Source organism: Propithecus coquereli, unplaced genomic scaffold (genome assembly GCF_000956105.1).
Source record: "Propithecus coquereli isolate 6110/MARCELLA unplaced genomic scaffold, Pcoq_1.0 Scaffold268, whole genome shotgun sequence".
NCBI lineage: Eukaryota > Metazoa > Chordata > Mammalia > Primates > Indriidae > Propithecus > Propithecus coquereli.
Window position 1 is genome coordinate 1,447,587 of NW_012148263.1, and position 25,014 is coordinate 1,472,600.

At 40.6% G+C, this 25,014-nt stretch overlaps 1 protein-coding gene across 1 annotated transcript in view; it reads right to left on the minus strand.

The window, feature by feature from the left end:
• Window positions 1-23,623, minus strand: part of PCOLCE2 (procollagen C-endopeptidase enhancer 2) — a 68,017-nt gene extending 44,394 nt beyond the window's left edge. The window contains exons 1-2 of the mRNA XM_012647435.1: window positions 23,240-23,623; window positions 22,139-22,247 (exon numbers count right to left, since the gene is read on the minus strand). Of these exons, the coding sequence (XP_012502889.1) occupies window positions 22,139-22,247; window positions 23,240-23,322 (192 nt within the window). The 5' untranslated portion in view covers window positions 23,323-23,623. The remainder of the gene's footprint in view (window positions 1-22,138; window positions 22,248-23,239) is intronic.
• Between the last annotated feature and the right edge of the window lie 1,391 nt (window positions 23,624-25,014).

Consider the following 25,014-nt stretch of genomic DNA (forward strand, 5'->3'; position numbering starts at 1 on the left):
AGCTCAGGAGTTGGAAACCAGCCTGAGCAAGAGTGAGACCCCGTCTCTACTAAAATTAGAAAGAAATTAATTGGACAACTAAAAATATATAGAAAAAATTAGCCGGGCATGGTGGCGCATGCCTGTAGTCCCAGCTACTCGGGAGGCTGAGGCAGGAGGATCGCTTGAGCCCAGGAGTTTGAGGTTGCTGTGAGCTAGGATGATGCCACGGCACTCTAGCCCGGGCAACACAGTGAGACTCTGTCTCAAAAAAAAAAAAAAAAAAAAAAAAGCCAGATCTGTTAAGCACTTATCAAATACCAAGAATTATGCTAGTTGCTATGGAAAACCCCAAAGGACTGAGACACAGCTTTATTGACATTTTTAATGGCTTTCTACTATTCTAATGTATGCCTGTGCCATAATTTATAGAAGCAATCTCATATTTTTCTAAATTTAGCATGTTTCCAATTTTTCCTTAATATAAATAATGCAATTATCAAAGTAATTATCCAAATCTTCTTGTGTTTAATGGAATATTTTTATAGGATAAATTCCTATAAAATTCGTATCCAAGAAATGGACTTGCTAAGTCAAGGAGTATGGGCATTTTAGATGATTATGAAACACCAGCCAAGATGTATTAATTCCCATTTTTCACACCCTCTCCTACACTGGATGCCTATCAAGGCTTATTAATCTGGCAGGCAAGAGAAATGACATCATTATTGTTTTAATTTCACAATGGGCATTCGCATGGGAAAGCTGGGTTCACCTAACGTGGCAGAGGCCAGATGGATGGTGGCAGGTAAAAGAAACTTTATCAAAGATAAGCTCCAGGTTTGAAGCCCAGCAGGCACCATCCACTGCACAAAGGCAGTGAGGAGGAAAGGTTTTGAGTTGTTCTGCTTTAGAAAGGAGTAGAGAGACAGGGGGTATATTTGGTTTTGAACATGTCAAGTTTAAGATATTTGAGGCATATGTTGCAATAGCAAAAGGCAATGAGAATGCTGGTTTGAAGGGAAAGATTTCAAAAGGTCTAGTTCTCTTAGGAAAGAAGACATTTGATCAGATAGATGAGACGTGGAGAAAGTTTTATAAGAGAAAACACAGTCTGAGGGCACAGACGACTGTCTCATTCTAGCCAGATGGCTCACAAATGTGGAGCCTCAGATAGAGGGTAAGAGCGGAAGAGGGTGTGGGAAGGGCCCCTGGGTGCCAGAAGCTACAACCCAAGGGCACATCCTTGGGACGGTGGCCGGGAGTGTCAACACGGGAGGCACCTTCATTATTTCCATTACTAAGTGCCCAAGCCTACCAACAACCTAGCTAACTTTGCTTACAAATTCTTTTCAAAATGAGTAAACTCTTTCCCACTCAGACTCTCCCCCAAAAAAGCTTTTGAGAAAATGTAAACACAATTAAAAACAAAAGAAAAGGGAATAAACTAGCATGCTATTTAAGAAAAACCTCAGGATTCCCAGAGGAGAGTTTAGTCAGCTGGAGAAAAGATAGTGAATCATTTTGCTCAGATGGTGTGACATTTAAATTAAATGTTCTGTGACAACAAGACATTTAAGAAAAATCATAAAAAGAAGACACTAGTGTTGAGGAAAAAGAAGATTAGAGAGAGGCTCAGAAAGAACTTATTCGTCTAGACTGCACGTAACCGGCACAGACGGGTTGAAAAGTTACGGCAGGGTGGAGGTAGTCATGTTCAAACGTGCCTGGCACTTCCACTATGGCGTCCGGGTCTGTTCTTGTCTTCAACTACAAAGCTTAGGGTTAGTCACAAAATGAGAAAACCTGAGTTTCATTAAGCACTCTCTCCTCAAAGCTCCCAGCTGCCTGAATGTTGAGGAGGTGTTATCTTGTGGTTTTTCAATTCAAGGAGAAGATGGTTCATAAAACTGAGAGTCCTATAATGCCACATGCAGAAGTTCTGCTTTTCTCATTCCCCACTTGGTCACAAGTCTCAGGTAGGGTACTGTTTCCTTGATATTTCAGACTCCATTCAGGCCAGAGTTTTTCAATCCTAGTACACTTTTTTTCTTAAAAAACAACAACTTTATTGAGGTATGATTTACAAACCATACAACTCACTCATTTTAAGTGTACATTTCAATAATTTTTAGCAAATTTATGGAGTTGTGCAACCAACATCACAATCCAATATTAGAACATTTCTGTCACTCCAAAAAGCTCTCTCAGGCGCATTTGCAGTCACTGCTCATTCCCACCCCCAGCTTCAGGCAACCGGGAATCTATTTCCTACCTCTATAGATTTGCCTTTTCTGGACATTTCATATGAATGGAATCGTACAATATATGGTCTTTTGCATCTGGCTTCTTCCACCTACCATAGTGTCTTTGAGGTGCATCCGTGTTGTATCATGAATGAGTACTACATTTCTTTTATGGCTGAATAATACTCCATTGTATGAATATACCACATATTGCTTATCCATTCATCAGTTGATGGGTATCTGAAATATATCTACTTTTTGGCTGTTATTAATAATGCTTCTATGAATACCTTTGTACATCCTTTATGAGGATGTATGTTTTCATTTTTCTTGCACCTAAGAGTGAAATTGCTGGGTCATATGGCAAATGTTTAACTTTAAAAGAAACTGTTTTCCAAAGTGGTTGCACCATTTTACATTCCTATCCGCAGTGTATGAGAGTTCCAATTTCTCCATATCCTCACCAACACTCGTTATTATCTGTCTTTCTGATTATAGTCATCCTAATGGGTGTGAAGTGGTATCTCATTGTGGTTTTGAGTGCATTTCTCCAATGGTTAATGACGCCAAGCATCTCTTCAAATGCTTAGTGGCCATTTATATATCTTCTTTGGTCAAACGTGTATTCAAAATCTTTTGTCTGTTTTTTAAAATTGTCAATGCTAAAACACTTTTAAAATACAAATAGAAAGAAAAGCATCAAAATTTAACTTGTAATAAAGATGAGCACCTGAGTCACACTGCAAAATCCGGTTTTATACATCCATTTTGTGCCAAGAGTGAGAGGCAAGGCACCCCTCGCAAGCTTATTTCATGAAGTTACTCTACACAAGATAAGTGAGTTGATGACAGCATCTCTCAAAGAATACATTGACTAGGAACATTGGTTTCTCACTTTAATTTCTGGATCAGTCATAATTTCTACAGAGTATAAAAAGAAACAACACCTGTGAAAGATGGAGGGCCTTTCACTGCTTTTCAGAGGATAGTATGAAGGAGCAAAAATTAAAACACATGGGAAAGTGTTAGAAACAACTACAAATACAGATAATATGTAGTCAATGTGTTAACTCATTATGTAAATATATCAGCAAAATCAAAGTAAGTACGGAGAGCTTAGAATAATTTGTGTGACTGGGTAGGAAGGAAATGTGGATATATTAATATCTTTAAGCAAAGGCTCATTTTTCCCTTCTAAAAAATGTGGTTCACTTAATGTGTTGCTTAATATCACCGTAATAGTGATGTCTAAAAGACTCTCTGTAAGCAACAGAAAAATCGTCAGGAAAGCAAATGGATCAATGGAATAGTGTCCAGAAATAGAGCTACACTTTTATAGTCAATTATTTTTGGCAAAGGTGTCAAAGCACTTGAATAGGTGTGATGGTTGATTTTATGTGCCAACTTACTGGGCTAAGGAATGCCCAGATAGCTGATAAAACATTATTTCTGGGAGTGTCTGTGAGGGTGCTTCTGGAAGAGATTAGCATTGCACTCAGTACTCTGTGTAAAGAAGATCTGTCCTCACCAGTGTGGCTAGGCATTATCCAATCAATTGAGGACGCAAATGGAATAAAAAGGTGGAAGAAGGGCAAATTCTCCCTCTTTCTCCTTGAGCTGGGACATCCATTTTCTCCTGTCCTCTGACACCAGAGCTCCCCGCTCTCTGGCATCGTGGACTTATACCAGAGGCCCCTCTAGTTCTCAGGCCTCAGACTCAGACTGAATTATACCACATTCTCCAGCAGGCAGACAGCAGATGCTGGGACTTCTCAGCATCTACAATTGTGTGAGCCAATTCCCATAATTAATAAATAAATAAATAAATTCTCCTGTGCGTTCTGTTTTTCTGGAGAATCCTGATTAATACAATGGGTAAAAGGACAGTCTTTTCAACAAAAGATGTTGGAAAAACTGGAAACCCACACAGAAGAGTATCACTCATGACCCCTACCCCACACCATACATAAATTAGATCACAGACATAAATGTAAAAGCTAAAATAACAAAGTTTCTAGAAAAAAACACCACAGAAGAACATCTTTGCAATCCTGGGTAGCAGGAAAGCTCTAATTGCAAGAGTAAAAACTGGTAAACTGGACTTTAAAATTTTTAAAATTTCTGCTCACCAAAACTGTTAACAAAGTGAGTATATAAACCACAGAGAGGAAGAAAATATTTGCAGTACATATATCTGACAAAAAACTTGTATTCAGAATAAATAAAGAATTGTAACTTCATGATAAAAGATAAATAATCCAATTAAAAAACCAGGGTAAAAGACTTGAACAAACACGTCACAAAGAAAGACCAATATGCACATGAAGAAAGAGTTCATTAGTCATCAGGGAATGCAAACCAAAACCACAATGTGAGATTACTACACGCCCGCCAGAATAGCTAACATTCAAAAGGCTGATGACACCAGATACCAGAATGAGGAGCAAACAGAACTTTCCCCATTGCTGGTGAGAGTATAAAATGGTTAACCACTTTGGAAACTGGTCTGGCAGTTTCTCACAAAGTTAAAAATACATCTATCCTATGACTCAGGAATTCTACTACTAGGTGTCTACCCAAGAGAAAAGGAAATGTATATGCATAAAAAACCTTCAAAGGAATGGTCAAAGCAGCTTTATTTATAGTAGCCCAACTCTAGAAAAAGCACAAATGTCCATCAGCAGGAGAATGGATAAAAAAATTGTGGTTTGTTTATTTATTTATTTATTTTTTTGAGGTAGAGTCTCACTCTGTTGTCCAGGCTAGAGTGCCGTGGCATCAGCCTAGCTCACAGCAACCTCAAACTCCTGGGCTCAAGTGATCCTCCTGCCTCATCCTCCCGAGTAGCTGGGACTACAGGCATGTGCCACTGTACCTGGCTAATTTTTTCTATTTTTCGTAGAGACGGGGTCTCACTCTTGCTCAGGCTGGTCTTGAACTCCTGAGCTCAAACGATCCTCCTGCCTCGGTCTCCCAGAGTACTAGGATTACAGGCATGAGCCACTGCACCTGGCCTAAATCTTGGTACATTTATACAATAGAATAATACTCAGCAATAAAAGGAACAAACTGACACATGCAATAACATGGATAAATCCAAAAACATTATGCTGAGTATATAATCAAGAAACAAAATTGGCTGGGCATGGTGGCTCACACTTTGTAATCCCAGCACTTTGAGAGGCTGAGGTTGGGAGATCTCTTGAGCACAGGAGTTCAAGACAAGCCTGGGCAACACAGAGAGATCCTGTCTCTATGAAAAATAAATTAAAAAATTAGCTGGGTGTGGCAGCATGTCTCTGTAGTCTAGCTACTCTAGAGGCTGAAGCAGGAGGGTCACTTGAGCCTAGGAGTTGGATGCTGCAGTGAGCTGTGATGGCACCACTGCACTCCAGCCTGGGCGACAAGCATCATGGATTAATCTTTCCTATTCTAGAACTTCACAGAAATAGAATAATATAGAATGTACTCTTTGTTTCTTTTTTCTTTCATTTGTTTATTTGGGAAGGAGTAGAAGGGAAGGTTCTAGGTGCTGGAAATAATTTCTCTCTTGATGGAGGTGATGTTTATACAGGTGCAGGCATCTGTCAAACTCATTGAATTATAAATTTAAGATTTGTACATTTCACCATATGTAAAATATACCTAAAAAAAAACAAAACAAAAACCAAAACAAGGAGAAACACAACAGTGCCATGCAGGTGGTAGGAACATATATCAATCAATCTACTGAGTTCAGAAGAGTGCTTGCCACTTAATTAATGCTCAATAAATGTTGGCTAAAATTATAAGCACCATCTATGACAACAAAGCCACTAGTTAAGTGCCATCCACATCACTGTGGAAACTTGAAACGTGCTATAGGAAACATTTGAAATGAGTATATATCTGTATAATGAATTACCTAAAATCCAGCCACATTTCATCATCCTGTTATCTATCATAAAAAATCCCATAATTGATTACATGCCATATCCATTTTATCCTGTTGTGTTAATTTTATCAACTGCATTCTTAATTTGAAATAATGTCCACTCCATATATAAGCAAATGAGAAATATCAGTGGTCGGTATGGTAGTTTCCCAAAGGAGCTAAGGCAGAATTATTGTGGAGGATTGTGATTTGTGGTTCTTGGTTTCATCTCAGAAAAGTACCAGAGAGTTCTGAGAAAACTGAAGCAGAATGTAATACTCAGAAATGAAATGACTGTAAACTCTTCCCAAATGAATGTTAAGTTCCTTGAGGGTAAGGCAAGGAACAATAATAATTCTTTTGTTTCTCCCATGAAGGCTATCCAATTTTTTACATAAATTAATCAAATATTTATTAAGTACTTACTATGTGTCAGGTCACATGCTGGGCTCTAAAGAAAGGAAAAAGGTGACTGGTTTCTGCTCTTAAGGAGAACATTGTCCAGGACAGTGTTTCTCAAACTTTTGGCCTCCAAGGACCACTTAATGCATACTGGTAATATACACAGTCCGTCAAAGTTAGGCCCGTTTTTAAAAGTCTAAAATTAAATTAACCGTAATATCTTAAAATTAATACTATTTTCACATGAACAGGAAGGCATGTGATTATAACATATGCCAATCCATTTGGCAATAGTCCCAAAGACAATTTCAGTTTTTATTCTCTATCTCTACATGTTAGAAAATCCTAACTCTAAATAACAGGATGTCAAGAGTGGCAGCAAGTGCTTGCTGGCTTCATCGGATAGTTCTAGATAGTCAAATAAAATTAGGATCCAGAAGTAATGGAGGCATTCTACAAAATGTTAGGTTGATGGATATATCACACTCAAGATCTAGAAAGCTGACTGTTTCAATTTGGGCAACTGCAATGCATGTATTCCTGATTCTATCTCTGATAATATTTAGAAAGTATTTTTCCTTCATGTTTTGCTGCAGCATCTGGGCGGGGTTTGAAAATGTGCCCAATAATAAGCTACTGACTTATTTCTCTGAAGAGTGAAGAAAAACATCAAGTGTTGGGAATACTCCAAACTCTCAGCAACCAAGCCCTCTGCACCATAGTCCAACCTCAAAAGATTCTGATACCTTATTTTCAATGTAAAATAGTGACATTTTAGCTCCGAAGAGTAGATTTAGACTAGGCAAGAAAGAGGATTTATTGCTGTGATACAGCAGAGCAGGCCATTTGAAACAGACGAAATGCCTTTATTGACATTATCAGTGAGTAAAGCAATATTTTTTTATACGTGCACCATTCTTCATTTCAAAATCTTGCACGTGCACCTTTGTCTTCAGCAGCCAGCACACCTGAACATATTAGTAGTTGTATACGGCCACCAGTTCCTTGAACTGCCGGTTTTAAAGACACAGACCCACCAGCGGCTATTTGAGATGTTTCTAATTTTTGTTATTAATACTTCCTGTAGCACTGATTCACGAATAGGAAGCAGTTGTTACCTGCTGCCTGTTCCCTCTGCTGGTAAAGTCGTATTTGGAGTGGCGTTCTGCGGTACGGCTCAGCTTAACATGTCAAAGATCCCTTGACCTCCCCGCCACAGCTGCTCCACCCCGTCTTCCCGGTACAGTCAGTTCCATCTCCATCATTCCAGTTTGCTCAGGCCAAAAACTTTGAAATCATCCCTGACTCCTCTTTTTCTCTTCTACACCACATCTTGCCCATCAGCAACTTTTATTAGCTCTATTTAAAAATACATCCAGAAACAGACTATCCCTTGCCACCGCATGGCCCCCATGGTGGTCCAAGCCATCATCATCTCTCATCTGAACTATAGCAACAGCCTCCTACCTGGTCTCCCCACTTCACTCTTGCACCCCACGGTCTATTCTCAGCACAGCACTCTGGGTGATCGTTCTAAAACCCACATCACATTATGACACTCCTCTGCTTATAACCCTGCAGTGACTCTGTGATGGTTAGTTTTATGTGACAACTTGGCTAGACTAGTTATTTAATCAAACACTAATCTAAGAATTGCTGTGAAGGTATTTTGTAAATGTGGTGAACGTCTACAATTGGCTCACTTCAAGTAAAGGAGATTAAACTCCATACCATGGGTGGGCCTCATCCAATCTGTTGGAAGTCCTTCAGTACGAAACAGAGGTTTCCCTGAGGAAGAAGAAATTCTGCCTCGAGACTCAGCATTAGTTTCTCACAGAGAGTTTCCAACCTGCTGACTTGCCCTACTACAAATTTCAGACTGCCTAGCCTCCACAATCTCATAATCACATGAACAAATTACTTGAAAATAAATCTCTTTATCTATATATATATATACATTAAATATACATATACACATGTATTAATGCATACGCCCATACATGTGTTTTTTATATATATGCACACACATATATGTGTATATATATCTCCTGGTGGTTCTATTAAAACTTCTCTGGAGACCCCTGATACAGTCTCCCTGTGCCAAATGTCTTCCATTTGTCCGTCGGGATCCACTCTCCTCCCATCTCTACCCTACTCTCCTTCCTGGGTGGCTGACCTAAATGAATGCATCCACAGCTGTCTTCCAGTGGCTTTTGGCCATGGGAAGCCCCAAAAGGACATTGAAAATAGGGAGGGGAGTTAGGTCAGGGCATTTACTTCCCTACTCTTCCTCTACCAGTTCACCTTCCACTGACTCCTGGGATCTAGTAACAGCTCCCTCCCCTCCTCCCGTGGGGACCAGAAGTGGTGACAGTTTGGCTGCTACTAGCTCCATGTTGCACCACTATCCTTTGTGACTTCCCTACTATTTTTGAACAGTCCCTTTGAAAATAAACCCTCCTTGCATCATTATATTTTGAGTGTGCTGTTTTCTACTGGAACCTGACTGACAGGCTTTCTACCATAGTGGTCCACTGGGCCCGGCAGGGTCTGCCTGACTCTTCTACCTTCCCCCTTGTTCACTCCACAGGCCTCTTTGCTGCTTCTAGGACACCCTGGGCATCTAAAGCTCCTCAAGGACAAGAGTCTCTGTCTGTCTGGTTCACTGATGCATCCCATGTGCCTAGAATGGCAGAAGCTCAGTGAGTATTTGTTACACAAGGCAGATAAAACAATCTCATCGACCCCCACACAACAGCCTTCCTTGTTGCATCCGTAATAGGTGCTCCGCCTTCTATCTTCCTCATAGCTCACAAAATAACCCCTAAGTGAAAAAAGAAATTAGCCTCCGGTGGCCTGGCTCTGCAACACAGAACTACCGTGTCTGCTTCCCTCACACACCTACTTTACTTAGCCAGGGCCAAGTATCATCATAAATAGGATGACAAATTTTATTTTTTATAAAAAAGTTACGGCCTAAATGGAATGAAATACTTGAAACTTACCTACAGTACTACAGGTGATTTTATCTAATGTTATAAATGCTAGTGCAACATTCAATTCTACAAATGTTAGAATTATGGTATAATCTCATCTCTATCATTCACCCTTACACTACTTACATTTTCATAAGCATTTATTGACTCTAAAAGAAAATGTTTTTCTTAACTAGCTAATGTAATATACTCTCTTAATTCATATTAACTATTAATCCCTTTCCCTCTGTAACTATTTGCAAGTTCAACCCCAAATGGTTTTATATATAAAATTAACATCTTTCAAAGTTAATATTAACATTGCAGCATTGTACTCTTGCATATACAAGAAGTATAACATACATTTTTACTTCAACTGAGTAGTGGAATGTAGACATAGAAAGCACATGACAGCTTTGTTCATGATGCTTCTGGAATGTTCACCTATAATGGAAAGTGAATATTCAGAAACTGACATTAAATACAAACAGCATGCTGCTTTGTTCATGTCACTGATGTTGTTACACTGACTGACTGACGGTTACTCAATACAATCATACGGTGACTGATAATGCAAACACCCGGAGGTGGAACTCAACTCGAGACACAGCAAAGAAGGACATAGGAAGAGAGCATCTCTTTCAACTGTAGAATTCTGCGGACTATGAAAATTTATAAGTATCCTTTCTCCAGAGATCTTTGGAAATAAATCAACACTTTTCTGCAGGGTCTATTCAGGAATCCGCAGTCCCCAACCCCCGGGCCACGGACCATATCTGTCTGTGGCCTGTTAGGAAGCGGGCCGCACAGCAGGAGCTGAGTGGTAAGTGAGCCAGCCAAGCTTCGTCTGTGTTTACAGCTGCTCCCCGTCGCTTGCATCACCACCACCTGAGCTCCGCCTCCCGAGAGATCAGTCACTGTTGTCTCCCATCACCCCCAGATGGGACCATCTAGTTGCAGGAAAACAATCTCAGGGCTTTCACTGATTCTGCATTATGGTGAGTTGTGTAATTATTTCATTATATATTACAATGTAATAATAATAGAAATAAAGTGCACAATAAATGTAATGCACTTGAATCATCCTGAACCACCCTCGTCCCCATGGAAAAACTGTCTTCCATGAAACTGGCCCCTGGTGACAAAAAGGCTGGGGATTGCTGCTTTAGATGGATGGAGTAGTGGACCTATTCATTCATTCATAGACTCATTCTTTCACTCAACTACTATGGCATGTGTCAAGCACTATGTTACTGGGAGAATAGACAACTAAAACAAGGGCCCTGTCCTCAAGAACTTTACAGTTTAGTAGGGGAGACAGAGCAGCAAATAGACGAATATAATACAGTGCAATCAGTGTTACAATCAAGACACCCCTTGAATGCTATGGGAACACAGAGGAAGTGGACGTTCAGTCCATACTGGGGGATAGAGAGGTAGTCTGGAAGACTGTCTGATAATTCCCTTCTGACTTAATAATTCTATGATTTATTTCTATTTTAAGAAATATAGTTTTGTTATTTTCCAATGTATATAGTTAAGATTTATAGGGAATAATAAAACAATATGTACATAGCTATGATTTATAGAGATAAATTGATATATCTAAGATTTGTGTGAAATAAAATAAATTCATTAAATAATAATGAAAACAAGTATATTAGGCATCTCTTGGAGTAGCTGCCTGGCTCCTAATGATTCTCTTGCTTACAAAAAAAATTTTCTAATCACATATATATATATCTTTAAATAATACATGTTTAGTTAACCATTAAAGAACAATGGATCAAGTTTCCAACAGCTGATGACCGTGCTAGCATCCTTTTCAAAATGCCAGTTGTTTTGGAGCATCAAAACATCTCCGGGGACATCTACGTAGGCCCAAAAGCAGTCTGGCTTACTAGTGAGTGTTCATCATGTCTTTCCTCTCTTCTGGAAACCAGTTTGGCAGTTCCTCAACAAGGTAAACATAGAATTAGCACACGATCCAGCAGTTCCACTCCTGGGTATGCACCCAAAGGAATTGAAAGTACCAATGTTCACAACAGCATTATTCAAAATACTCAAAATAGCCAAAAGGTAGAAACAACCCAAGTGTCCATCAACAGATGAATGTATAAACAAAATGTCCCTGCTGATGGAAGTGTCCTGCAGGTCCCCTGAACGGGCCCATGCAGAGGAAGTCTCTGTTTCCAGGGTGCTATTTCCTGATGTTCCCTCCACCCCATAAATGTTGCAGAGAGTTGTAAATGGGTGTGATGAAAACAGCTTCCTCCCAACTCTGCACCACACTGTGTCACCTGGAATCCAGGGCAACATTACTCACAAAAACAGACCCATCAGCTCCTCCCTGTCCACATCCACAAAGCATCTCTCAAAAGTCAAAAACCAAAAAAATCAAACAAAAAGAAGCAAAGAAACAAGTCAAACCTACTACCCTCACCACAGGAGCTAACCTTGATCCATGAGCAAGGTCTTTCCATTCATAAACAGCCAGGAGACATTGTGTTCTCTACTTACAATGGATGAGAAGCCTCGGAAAGGCTGTTGAATGCCGCGTCGTAAATCCTCTGCACCCAGAGCAGAGGTGACCTCGTAGTGTCTCTGAGAACCATCAGTGGATAGATGCTTTGCATTATCCAGGTTTCAGCTCAAATGTCACCTCATCAGCGTCACTTGCTTATATCCTCTTGTTTTACTGTCTTCGTGGTACTTATGCCCACCCTGTCTATTTTATTGTTTCTCTCCAGCTTCCAGAATGTAAGCACCATTAGTGGAGGGACCTTCACTACTATATCCCCAGAATACAAAACAGGGCCCGACACACAAGTGTTCAATAAATATTTCGTGAATGCACAGTAATTATTTTTTGAGTATTTACCATGTGCTAGGCACTGTTCTTAATGCCATATGTGTAATAACTAATTTAATTCCCAAAGAAATCCTATGAGGTAGGGAGTATTATTATCCCTATTTTATAGATGAAGAAACTGAGGGACAGAGAGATTAAGTAAAAAACCACAGCTAGTGAGTAATCGCTTTGGTAACAATTAAAACAACAGTGAACTCTTTTTCTTATGGTTCTGTGGGTCACTGGTCTTAGCTGGATGGTTCTGGCTTGAATTCTCTCACACGATTACTATCAGTTAGTAGCTGGGGCTTGAGTCTTCTGAAGGCTTAGCTGGACTGGCCCTTCAAGATGACTTCTTCACTCACTCGTCTGGCCCCTCAGCTGAGAAGACTGGACCAGCCAGGGCTGCCTGAGCATCTCTCTCTCTCTCCACAAAGCCTCTCTACACGAGTAGGCTGGGCTTTCTCACAGCACAGTGGTCCTTACCCAGCAGCCAGCTCCCTGCAAGTGCACATTTTAAGAGACAAAGGCAGAAGATGACAGACTTCTTGTGTCCTCACCCCAGAAGTCATATAGTGTCACCTCTGCTCCATCCCATTTGCTCCACAGGGCCAGCTACCAGAAAAAGGAATACCAGGAGGTATGGTGACTTGAGGGTCATCTTTGGAGAGACTCACCACCACAGTGGTGGAGCTGGCATTTGAACCTAGGCAGTCTGGCTCCAGAAACTACACTTTTAGTAACTACACTCTTAACCACTACATCACGAGGTGTGTCTATTAGGAATAAATGAGTAAATTCTTTACACAATTTGTATAATTACAGGGGTCTATTCTGGTGATTTGGGACTCCAAAGGTAAATTAAAGTCTCTATCTCTAAAGACAGAAAATTATTTGCAATTTTCTGACAATCCTTTCTCTGCTTCTAAACACCCTAGTTTCAAAAGTCAAGGAGAACACTGAGTTGGTGCTGGGGTGGGATGTGGCTGGTTGAAGTAGGGAAGGTTTGGAAATGGTTCTGTGGACAAAGTCCATGATCTTATGAAAGATCATATTTTAAATGAAGAAAGGACATAGTGAGTAGGAATGGGTATTTCCAATGGGAAGGCGCCATGCCCCAAAGGGATTACCATCCGGCTTGAAACAAGTTGGCCTGTAGACAAGTTCTACACAAACACTACACTTTTCTGCCTTATTACAGCCTTGGAAAAGAGGTTAAAAAAATAATCAACATCACCACCATTTATAGAGTGCCTGCTTCTACCAAGCCCTGTGCCAAGGCCCTTTCATCTCCTGCCTCCTTCAATACTCACATCAACCTTACAAGGCAGGCTTGACCATTGTATCTAGGATAACAACTTCAGTAAGTTCCCAAAACTTCATCACATACCTAGTAAATGCCTGGACAGGGATTTGAATCCACATCGGTATGACTCTCAAATGCCCATTCTTCCACTCACTGAGCAATGGCACACGTACAACCCTCCACCATGATTCCCGTCACCCTGTGCCATTGTTATTTGTTTCTGGGACATACCAACTAGTGACAGTCTTCTTACCTCCCCAATCCCCATTCAGGAAATGTGATTTTCCAATGACTGCAGTCTCTGTGCCCATCCAGCACCCGATCTCTGGTAGGTACTTTACAAACAGTTTTAATGAATGAATGAATTACAGTTTCTTCAGAGAAGCTCAGTTGTAGCCCAGGGGTTTCAGAAGGTCTGTGTCTGGCAATCATTTCTAGGAGCACTTAGCAGCAATGACATTGTCACTGGCTTCCCTATGCCTCCTTTCTTGTCAGTCGGGTCCATGTAACAGCCCATCTCTGACTAAATGGTCTTTCCCTCCTTCACATTTTGGAAAACACTATTCTATTATATGCAGTGCTTAGGAGTGTCTTGGGGGGTGAAGTGGTAAAATAGAGGTGATATTTAGTGGCAGGGCTTGTCCTTTGGGCAGCTTTCATTCCAACTCCCCACTTCTCTGTGGGGGTTTGATTTATTTTTGGATGTTTATATTGGTTTTCCAAAGACTTGCCACACTGACTCTCATGATCTAACAAATAATGTATCAGAAGAAAACATTTTTCTCCCAAGTTCCTAGAGTAAGAAATTCAAGAGTGCTGTTGCCACTGTTGATAAAGCTGCTAAATTATAAGGTGCAACTGTGTAAACTGAGGGTAGTGATTACATTTTTTGTAGGATCAAGGAACAACGATCCATACATATAACATTTCTCTGTGCAAGGAACATGGGACAGCAACTATCCACAGGAGCACTTTCCTAACTCTGAGCAAAACAATGTAGAAAAAAAAAAAAGAAATTCTTAGAATTAGGAGTCCTCTAAATGCTCCCCTGGTCTCCAGCATTAAGCAACCAGCAAATGAGACCATTCCCTTTTTTACTGTCAATACCTGATAGATTTTTAGGAATTTGCAAATTTATGGTACAATTCTAATTTGCCCATAATTTCACATCATAAATTGAACTCTGGAGGTGGGCAGCGATGTAAAAGTAATTTCATCAGTCTTTTAAATAATACCGTCTTAAAAATCCGTTCTAGGTGTTTTACCTCTATTAAACTCCCCAACTTACACTGTTTTTAAAAAATGTGTTATCCAAAGAGTGCAATGCGCACCATCCAAGGGATGGACATTCTTGAAGCTTGGACTTCGGGAGGAAGGAGGAGGCAAGGGCAATATACATAACCTAAACATCTGTACCCTCATAATATGCTGAAATAAAAAAAAATGTGTTATCCTTGTATTCTATTATTATAGTGATATTTTAGGAAAGAATGACTTTTTTGGTCATGAATATATTAATTAAAAAATATCCAAGGAAGATTTCATTTTCATGTGTTCTCATTTTCCTCTCTACTCATTAAATCCTTTCTAAGGCATCTTCCTGAACACAGCACTAAAAATACAAGCAGTACAAATAAGCATATTTATAAAACATCACGTTTTTCAATCAATAAAAACATACTCGATTTCCATGTGAAACAGTAAAGGAAAACAAAACAAAAACAAGCAACAGAAGGACTCAAAACCAAGCAGAAAACTAAACAAATTAAGAAAAATTAGAACAAGGCCCAGTGGGAAAATGTCACCTACAGTATTTGCTTACTTATTTAGAATTTATATTTGCCCTGCTTCCCAGAAGGATTTAAGGCAATAAGGAAAACTTTTTAATCCTTCTAGTGTCTTATCAACTGAAACCTAATTAGAACAGTTTATGTATCATAAGAATCATAAAGTTTCTGAATTATACTCTCTGGATTAAAAAACAAACAAAAACCACTATGCTCTTATCCCATTCATATGATCTTGGATATGTAGACATTCTCTGTAAATTATACTCATTTTTCCTACCTTTGAATGTCAATAATATTAACTCAAGCATTGGGTTAAATTACTATTCAGGCAGCTGAAATAACGAGCCTAGTACAACAAATGCATATGTACTTTTTTTGTTGTTTAAACCCATAGTTAAGATTGGAATTTAAGTCTCTATATAATTCTAAATCTTACATACAGTTTAAAGCCAGGAAATATATGTTTAAGGCCAAAATTCCATTCCCCTATCGTCCTGCTGTGGTTATACCAGGCAAGTAATAGTTACGGTAATTTTAGAACCCCTTGCTATACCCTTAAGTATAATTAAACAACTTAAACGTTGAGTTCCTGCCTAAATTCCCTATTAGTTTTCTCAAATTATATACCTAGCACTGATATTACTAGAACATCACTGCATGTCTCAATTTTCATACAACCCCATCGCTACCACTGCAGAATTTCTTCCCATAAAGCCATATAAAAGTTACTGAGAAGACATAAATCCCAATCACATTTTTAACCTACTAGTTCTTTACACTGAATGTGAATACCATTTAAATTTAATCAGGCTTCTGGAGGATGGATTCAGTATGATGATTTTAACATACATAAGTTACAAAATTACCCCCGAGACGATGGTATAGGAATGCCTTTACATAATTGTTAGGCATATTTGGAATTATTAAGGCACATGTTAAATAGTCCTATGGAATCAAACAAAGCCTTACAGAGGACAAAGTAACAATTTTTCAGTCTCAGAGTAGCACAGACGTAAAATAGGTTGTAACATCTTTTATTCTTTGCATGGGATGATAATTTTTATCTCTAATGATCTAAGAGCTTCTGTAATTTTTAAAAGTGAAAATCAGCCTTATTCCAAATTATCAATACTTAAAACTACTCACAGTGAGCATCATAATTCACACACATAACTGTTACTGATTCTCTTGTCTATCTACTCCCCACCAGATTATAAACTCCCTGAGGACAGAAATGATGCCTTACCTTTTTACCCCCAGGGCCCAACCCAATGCCTACTACACAGTAGGTGCTCAATAACTGTTGGTGAATATTTATTGGATAAATAAGTGCATAAGAGTGTAATTGTATCACTGAGTTATAAAATTTTGTGCTAGTCTTTTCATATCACTAACAAGTATGATGATATTAGGTAAGGTACAAATTTTTTAGATCTCAGTTTCCTCGCTTATGAAATGAGCGTACTAATGTCCACACCACCAATCTCACAGAATTGGATGCAAATGAAATAAAATGATTCAATATATTTGAAGGTATGCTAAAAACCATACATAGTGTTATTATTTTAGTTCTATGATTTCTATAACAAGTATACAGTCTTGTGTTGCTTAACGATGGAGATACATTCTAAGAAATGCTTTGTTAGCTGATTTCATCGTCGTGCAAACATTATAGAGTGCACTTAACACACCCAGACGGGATAGCCTAATACCCACCTAGGTTATATGGCATAGACTATCGCTCCTAGGCTACAAACCTGTATGGCATGTTACTGTAATGAATACCATAGGCCACTGTCACACAGTTGTAAGTATTTATGTATCTAAACATAGAAAAGGTACAGTAAAAATATGGTAATATAATCTTATGGAACTGCTGTTGTCTGTGCTGTCATCCTTGACCAAAACATTGGAAGCAACACATGACTGTATTTACTTCCAGCTGGATAGAAAAAATAGGTAGTTATCAAAATGATAATACAGGCATTACCTGGAGAATCTGAAGATCTTTCTACATAAGATAACTCACGCTTTTTTTTTACTTCTGCATGAAGTAGTTAATAAGGAAAAATTTGCCACATACTTTTAGCTTAAATGGGACTGACTCTACCTACTGCCATATCCTCCTCCCATTTCTGGCAAAGGTCTGTGACTCTCTGACCTTCCCGCATTATTTATTTCACAGCTAAAAGGATAAAAAGTTGTTTTCTAGGTGGACCCCCAATACTAAATTTTAAAGTGCTCAAACATTTGCTGATTTTTCCCAAGCCAGATTCATGCTGAAAATAATAATCTTTTGGAGAATAAAGAGGGGATAATAAATAATAAATAAGAATCTTGTAATTTCAATAATGATTTATAACAATAGGATCACATATATGGATTACATCATTTTAAAAACTGATTTGTAAATTATTCCCAGTTTTAAATCTAAGAACAAAATCATTTTCATCAGTCTCTGCATACCAATTATTATTTTGTTTAGATAATAACAGCAACTGCCTTACACATTCAGATGTGATATTTGGTTTTAAGTTTGGGAACCTATTTTGATTAACAATTCTTATATACCTGTTCAAGGTGAGTTCCCAGAAGGTTCTAGGCTTTAAGTTTCCTCTAATTTGCAGTTGCTGTAAACAAAAGTTCGGCTGGTTCCACTTAGACATCCATACCATATGTAGCCCAAGTCAAACACTGAATGAAGTTGCTTTCGCAAGGTATAATTTTGCTATTAGTGCCTATTTTTATTTAAAAAATATTTATATCAAATCATCAATATATAGCTCTAATTCTATTACGGGAATTATAAAATGAACAAGTTATGGGTAAAAATATCAAGGAACAGACCTATTGGTGATTTGCCAAGTCTGCAATGAATTTATAATGAAATCCTTAATGGAAAGATGACCTTTACGTGAGGGGTGCCTGTGGAGCAAGAATGCAAGGTGCCTGGTGGGCTTTATCTCACTTCCCACTCACAGCCTTGGGAACACATCCTAGCAGGCAGCTCCCCATGCTTGCATCGCCTCTGAAGTCATCTGTGTGTCTCCAGCACCTGGCACCATGCCTGGTGGGCTCCTCTAAATATTTCTTGCCCTATGTAGCAGTGAACTGCATCACACTGGCTGTGTTTTTGTTCATAGTGGTCCACTCTCCCCTACTTCCTTTGAAGATCTCAGAGATGTTACTGCCTCCTGCACACACTCTTGTCCTGCAGGAAAACCACTGTAACAGAGGGGTCCATGTGGTCAGGTGTCAACATCTGGAGTTTCATTTCTTGCTGCAGGGCTTGGAACAGGTGGAGCAATTAGTTATCCTCCTTAAATCACTTAGGGTGACTTTTGCCTCACCCCAATCCTGTTGTTCTTCCAAGCCTGCTTAGAAGAAGGCTGGTCACCATTTTCCAAAGGATTATATAGACTTTAGCTGTCATCACACTCACCATCCCCACATGTGAGGACTAGGGTGTTTCATGCAGATGCCCCTTAGGTTGCAGTCCCCAAAATCAACTCCCGCAGGAAACTAAGAAACCCTCAACCCCATCATGGGTTATAAAATATTTAACTATTTTGTAACACTCAAATTCTCTATGATTTAGTCTCTAGTCATACATTTTTGAGAACATATTCTGCAAAATTAATTAGTAAAACCTAAAACTAGTTGAGGTTACCAAGAGCTGGTGGCCAAAAAGATAAAGCTGAGTCTAGAGGCTTGAGTTCCAGTCACAGATCCAACAACTGTGGAGAACAAGCATCAATTTCCCTATTTGCAAAGCAGCACGGAACACTTTTGTCTGTGACCTATCTTTACATAAGTAAAATTAACACCAAAAATTCTCTAGAACAGCATTTTCTAAAGAAACTTTTGGTCATGATGGAAATATTCATATTATCTGTTGTCCAGTATGGTAGCTGCTATCCACAGGTGGCTATCGAGCACTGGAAATGTGGCTGGTATGGCTGAGGAACTAATTTTTTTTTTCTTGAGACAAGGTCTTGCTTTGTCACCCAGGCTAGAGTGCAGGGTAGCCATCAAAGCTCACTGCAGTGCTGAACTCTTGGGCTCAAACACTCCTCCTGCCTCAGTCTCCCTAGTAGCTAGAATCATAGGTGTGAGCCACCATGCCCAAACCATAATTTAAATTTAAACGGCCAATGTAGACAGTGTATTGGACAGTACAGCTAAGAAATTGCTGTACAAATTTTAACGTACTATAAGGACAAATCTAAATTTCCAACCTGCAGGCTGTACTTCCAAACCAGAAAGTCTAATACAATTGGCTAGAGAGTCTGGTTGTGATGACTGGCATTTACCTTTCTTAAAGCACACAAACATTAAAATCAGACTTTTCCCCATTCTCCCATTGGTAAGATACAGTTTAATGAAAACCATTCGGTGGTGAAAGCCACCTTGCTGGGACACACCTCCAGTCTGGAAGAACGGAATGGGAGGCAGGTGACTCTCCAGCTATAAGAACTGAAGTCTGAGAGCCACTCTGAGACCTTCCTATGTGGAGCGAGTGGTCTCAGTGATATTTTAATAAAAGTGATATTAAATCACCCAAAGCGAATTCTATTCTCTGTTTACTGACTGCAGGAGCAGGAAAATGGACAGGACCAGCCGGCTTTGAGATGGCTGTTCACAGACTGCCTTGGATGAGGCCACAGAGAGCACAGCCCTGTCTGGAACAGCAGCCAACCCAGAGCCTGGAGCACCTGGGCTCTCAGCTGATGCCACCACACGCTAATGGCAGGCAGAGCTGCTGAGAGAACACTTTAGGCAGGAAACTCCCCATTTCTTCATCTTCTTTGCTGCCACCCTTGTCCAGTCCACCATATTCTCTCTCCTGGATGCCACAGCAGCTTCCCAGCTGGTCTCCCAGCTTCCATTCTTAACTCCCGACCGCTCGTCCTCCACACAGCAGCTGGAGGGACCTTTTCAAATCAGATAATCTCATTCCTCTGCTTAAGAGCCTCCAGTGGCTTCCTACTCAAACTTCCAACTCCTCACCATGGCCTACCAGGGCCTGCCCACCTTTGACACTTCTCTTCCCAGTGTCCCCTTGCTCCTTCTGTTCCAGCCACACTGCCCTCCTTGCTTTGTTTTTCAGACTAATCAAGCTTCCTCCCGCCTCGGGCAATGAGTTGAAGGGTTTTACATATACTATCTCATGTGGTCTTCACAATAATCCTGAGTTTTAAAGAAAGTAAATCCTGGTCACACAGTCTATGAGAGATGAAATGAGAATTTGAACCTGGGAAGTCTGACTGCTGAGCTCACAGCCTTTACCTTTGTTACACCCAGATGTATCATCCATTATACTCCCCTCCACAGACACACACACAAACACACACACACACACACACACACACACACACACACACACACGTAAGAATGAGGCAATCAGGCTTCTCCTGACGCAAATCGAGGAAAACCTTCACTGTATGCCCACACCAACACCACCCGCAATACCCAGAACACGTGGCCACCCATGAATTTCTACATGTTAGGCACATGATGCCTCTCAGCCATTGATTTTCTTGGATCATTTTAAACTTACATCCATTTCCTTACAATTAAAACACAATTACAATAGGAAGTGAAATAAGGCTCCAAACAAACATAAAAGGAACTTGACTTTCTTTCTCGGTGGGAATGCCTCATTGCAAAATAGGTTTTACTTTACATAAAGTTGGGCTTACCAACTGTTTGATCAAGTCCATTTCCATAATTGTTCAGGCCTCAGCTTCCCCACCTATAAAATGGGGATAATACTACTTCCTCACAGAGCAGTTTTAAGGATTCATTGTGATTATGCTTGCTAACTACTTGGCATGGTATGTGCTAGTTTACACAGTCAGAGGTAGCTACTTTTAAAAATCATAATCTGTGGCTGGTACAATCTGACTGAATGAAGCTCTCAGTGAACCAATGTGCTCAGTTACCAAACAACTTCCCAACAATGAAAAAATGAAGATAACAGTCAGTGCTACACTGACTGGAAACATGACTCATTCTAGCTGACTCTAAATCCAGGCTTTTTTTTTTTTTTTTTTTTTTACTAGCTGTCTCTAAATCCAGCTTCTTATCTTGACTCAGCATAATCTGCGCCATCACTAACCAGCATAGGCACTTTATTGGCCCTGGGCTGCTATTTAGGTCCCCCCTCCTCCTGACTATTTTTCCCTATTCTTAGATTGCCTTGAGTGGTGGTTTAAATCCAGGGACATTAAGTGGTTTTTTTTTTTCTTTTTCTTTATCTAATGGGTATAGAGTAGTCAAAGTACTACTTTTGATCTTCTATTTCTGACTGGGAATTTATGAAGGCACAAACAACAAATAAGTCCTAAAGGTCATTACAATAGGACTTTGACTGAAAAATAGGCTTAATTATGAATCTATAAAACTCAACTGAGTCTGGATGGGTTTTCAGAAACACATCTGCTTTAAGCATTTATTCCTTCAAGCATTATCTTGTGCTCTTTCTAATCGCTAACACACGGCATGACTAGATCTATTAATGCAAATCTTCCAAATAGTTGAGGTAAATCCAACACTTCACTATTTTAGGCATTTGCCTCTAACTCAAATCCTGACACCAGAGGGAAAAGGCGGCAGACTTCCACTGTTTCCAACACCCACTTCCAGGAGAATATCTTTTTCAAAAAATGCTTACTGTGATTTTCCAAGTACATTTGCTATTTGGAGGGTACACTCCAGGAAAACCTTCGCTGCCAATAAATCCAGACTCTCCAGTAAGAATGCCGCCACATGTGAAAACAGGTCTGGGAAAATAAAAGAGGAAAGGATAATTAATTTGAAACGTGGTCTAACAATCAAATGCCAACTGCAGAAAGGGGTAGCATATTAATATGGATAAAAGTTAACGTTGATTATAAAGGATCTGAAAGCTTGCTAGCTGTTAGATATTTAAATTATAGCTTGATAAAGCATTCAATCCAGCTACCATCTGTCTCCATCATAATAGCATATAATGAAGTCCTTGACATGGTGGTAAAGTCTTGTAGGAAAACGGTAAATGGATCAATTTAACTGGGGGGAGTGGGAGAGAAGGCAAGAGCCAGGCTGAGTGAGATGCATAGTTTTAAAGATAGACAAGCAATTGGTTAATATAAAAAAGTTTTAAGTTCCCAGCTTTGGAGAGATGCCCAGTTCTCCTCCCCTTTTCTGAAAATCATTGGCCATTGGCAGAGGCTTCCATTGAAAAACGAGGCTGACTTTGATGGAGGAGGAAGAGGAGATGCCAAAGTTTGCCCTCGGGCGGGTCCCTCAGCCCAGGTCCTGGGCGGTCCAGAGGAAGGCAAGAGTTAACTTTCCGGAGCGGCTCCCAGGACGCCGCGCGACTTGAGTTTTCCCCTAGGTTTACGTCTCCGGGCAAAGCCTCTCTCGGGAGGAAAACAGCGGTAAACCAGAGTCCACACAGTTTGGGCCTTGGTGCTTCCCTCGGCCCCATAAACATCTGGGGAGAGGAGACGCAAGTCAGATGAAGCCCCCGCCACGTGGTGGCCCGGCCAGCTACAGCGCCACCCGGCAGGCGAGGCTGGGGGCGCAGGACGGAGCCCTGCGGGCAGGCGCGGTCCTGAGGTCCTGGGCGGAGCCCACGCGGGGTGGCGGCCGCCGCACCCCGGGGTGAGCGCAGGGCCGCCCGCTGGGAAACCCGGGCGCCCCGAAGCGGATTGAGTAAAGCAGCCGGCGAGGCTGCAGTGGTAGAGGAGGAAAGGAGGGAGGGCGGGAGGTCGGGCAGGGGTCGCGTTACCTCTCCGGGGACTGCTGCCGCGAGAGCTGGGTGGCGGCGGCCAGCAGCAGGCAGAGCGGGGCCCAGGCGTTCGCGCCCCTCATGGCCAGTGTAGACGCTCAAGGCTCGCACCCCAGGGCGCGCGCGCGGGCACACACACCCCTTCGCACCCTCCCAGGCTCCACACTGACTCACACACTGGCATAAACACGGGCTCACACACCCGCCCGCGCCCCCTCTCTCTCGCACACACCACCGCGGGGCAGCCCAGGTAGCCGGGTGTGAGCGGCAGGCGGGGTGGGGGCGCTTTTAAAGGCGATTACGGTGCAGTCTGACTCGACGCTTAATTTCCCCTGAGGAGTTGCTCTGGCAGCCACAGGCCACTGCTGAATATCCCGTTTGTTCTCCGGCGGCAGGAGGGGCGGCTCCGAGGCCAGAGCCGCCTCCTCTCCTGGGGCGGGCGGGCGTCTCCCCCTTGCACCCCGATATCCACGGCCTTTCTCGTGCCCCGCGGGCACCGTGGGGAGAAGGATGGGAAGGGGAGCCCGCTGCAGAGCGGTACCCAAGCGGGCCTGGGCTCCGAGGTCCACAGACAATTCTCAGGGAGGGCTTCTTGGTTTGCTTTGGAGAATGTTTTTTTCCAGTTACTTTTAAATAAAAAGTATTAGCGCGTGCTGGTTCCTGGAAAACCTGGGGTTCCTTCTTTATTTGTCTCCTTCAAACACCCAAGATCCAAGGAAAGAAAGGGAAAAGTAGAAGAGGAATTCTATCGTATTTAACTGCTGCTCTTATTCTCTTCCTTTACACACACACACACACACACACACACACACACACACACACATCTCAGTAAGATTCTCTTCTGTTTTTACTGGTGTGTGAGAATGACATTACAAGGGAGGTGGTTTCTGTGTGGGGGTTTAGACATGGGTTCTCAGGCAAGCGATTTGTGTGTGAGTTATCATTAAATGTCGAATAATGAGGACAGAACCAAATCATCAAATCTCACCATCCCATGATATGTTCTGAAAATGGTGTTTCTCTGCTGGCATCTCTCTGTTCTTCGAAGACTTTTTCCAGCAATTTCTTTCTGTAGTATTGACAAGTTAAGATTTACAGAGAATTTGTTTTTCTAAGAAGAACAATTCTAGCCTTGTGGAATCGAGGTTTTCCTTTACTTAGTTTATAGAAAAAGAATTTTAAACATTTATTAAGTGCCTCCCAATAATTGAGGATTAATAAAAGAATAACAAGAACAGAATGGATTCATTGAAATGTTTAATAACCACACCACCCATGGGAGACATAATGTAATTTTGACATCTCATTTGTGTTGTTCCTTCTAAATTATTTTCAACTTTCTAAACAAAAAAATTAAGCATTAAAGTAGTATTTATGAAGACTTCATTTCTAATAATGAGGTTATAATGTTAAGAACATAAACACTCCTGGTAAGGAAATAAGTAAAACTGGCTACAAGAAATAATCTTTTAGTAGTGGGGGAAGCCAGGAGCTTGTACTAGAAACGAGAATTTCCCTGTGTGATTTAGATTATCTTAACCATTTTTGAAAAAGTGAAGAAAAAAACATCATAAACTACAACATTTTAAAAATTCTCTAAAGGCACCACACCCTGTATGACATTAAAAAAAAAGGATTACAGAATTTGGCAAACTACATTATATCCTGAAACACCCTCAACCCAATAAAAATATCTCTAAAACAGCAAAGAGGAAAATAAGTGATTGTTTATTTTGCAAACATTTCAAGAATATGCTATCCAATAGCATGTTTTA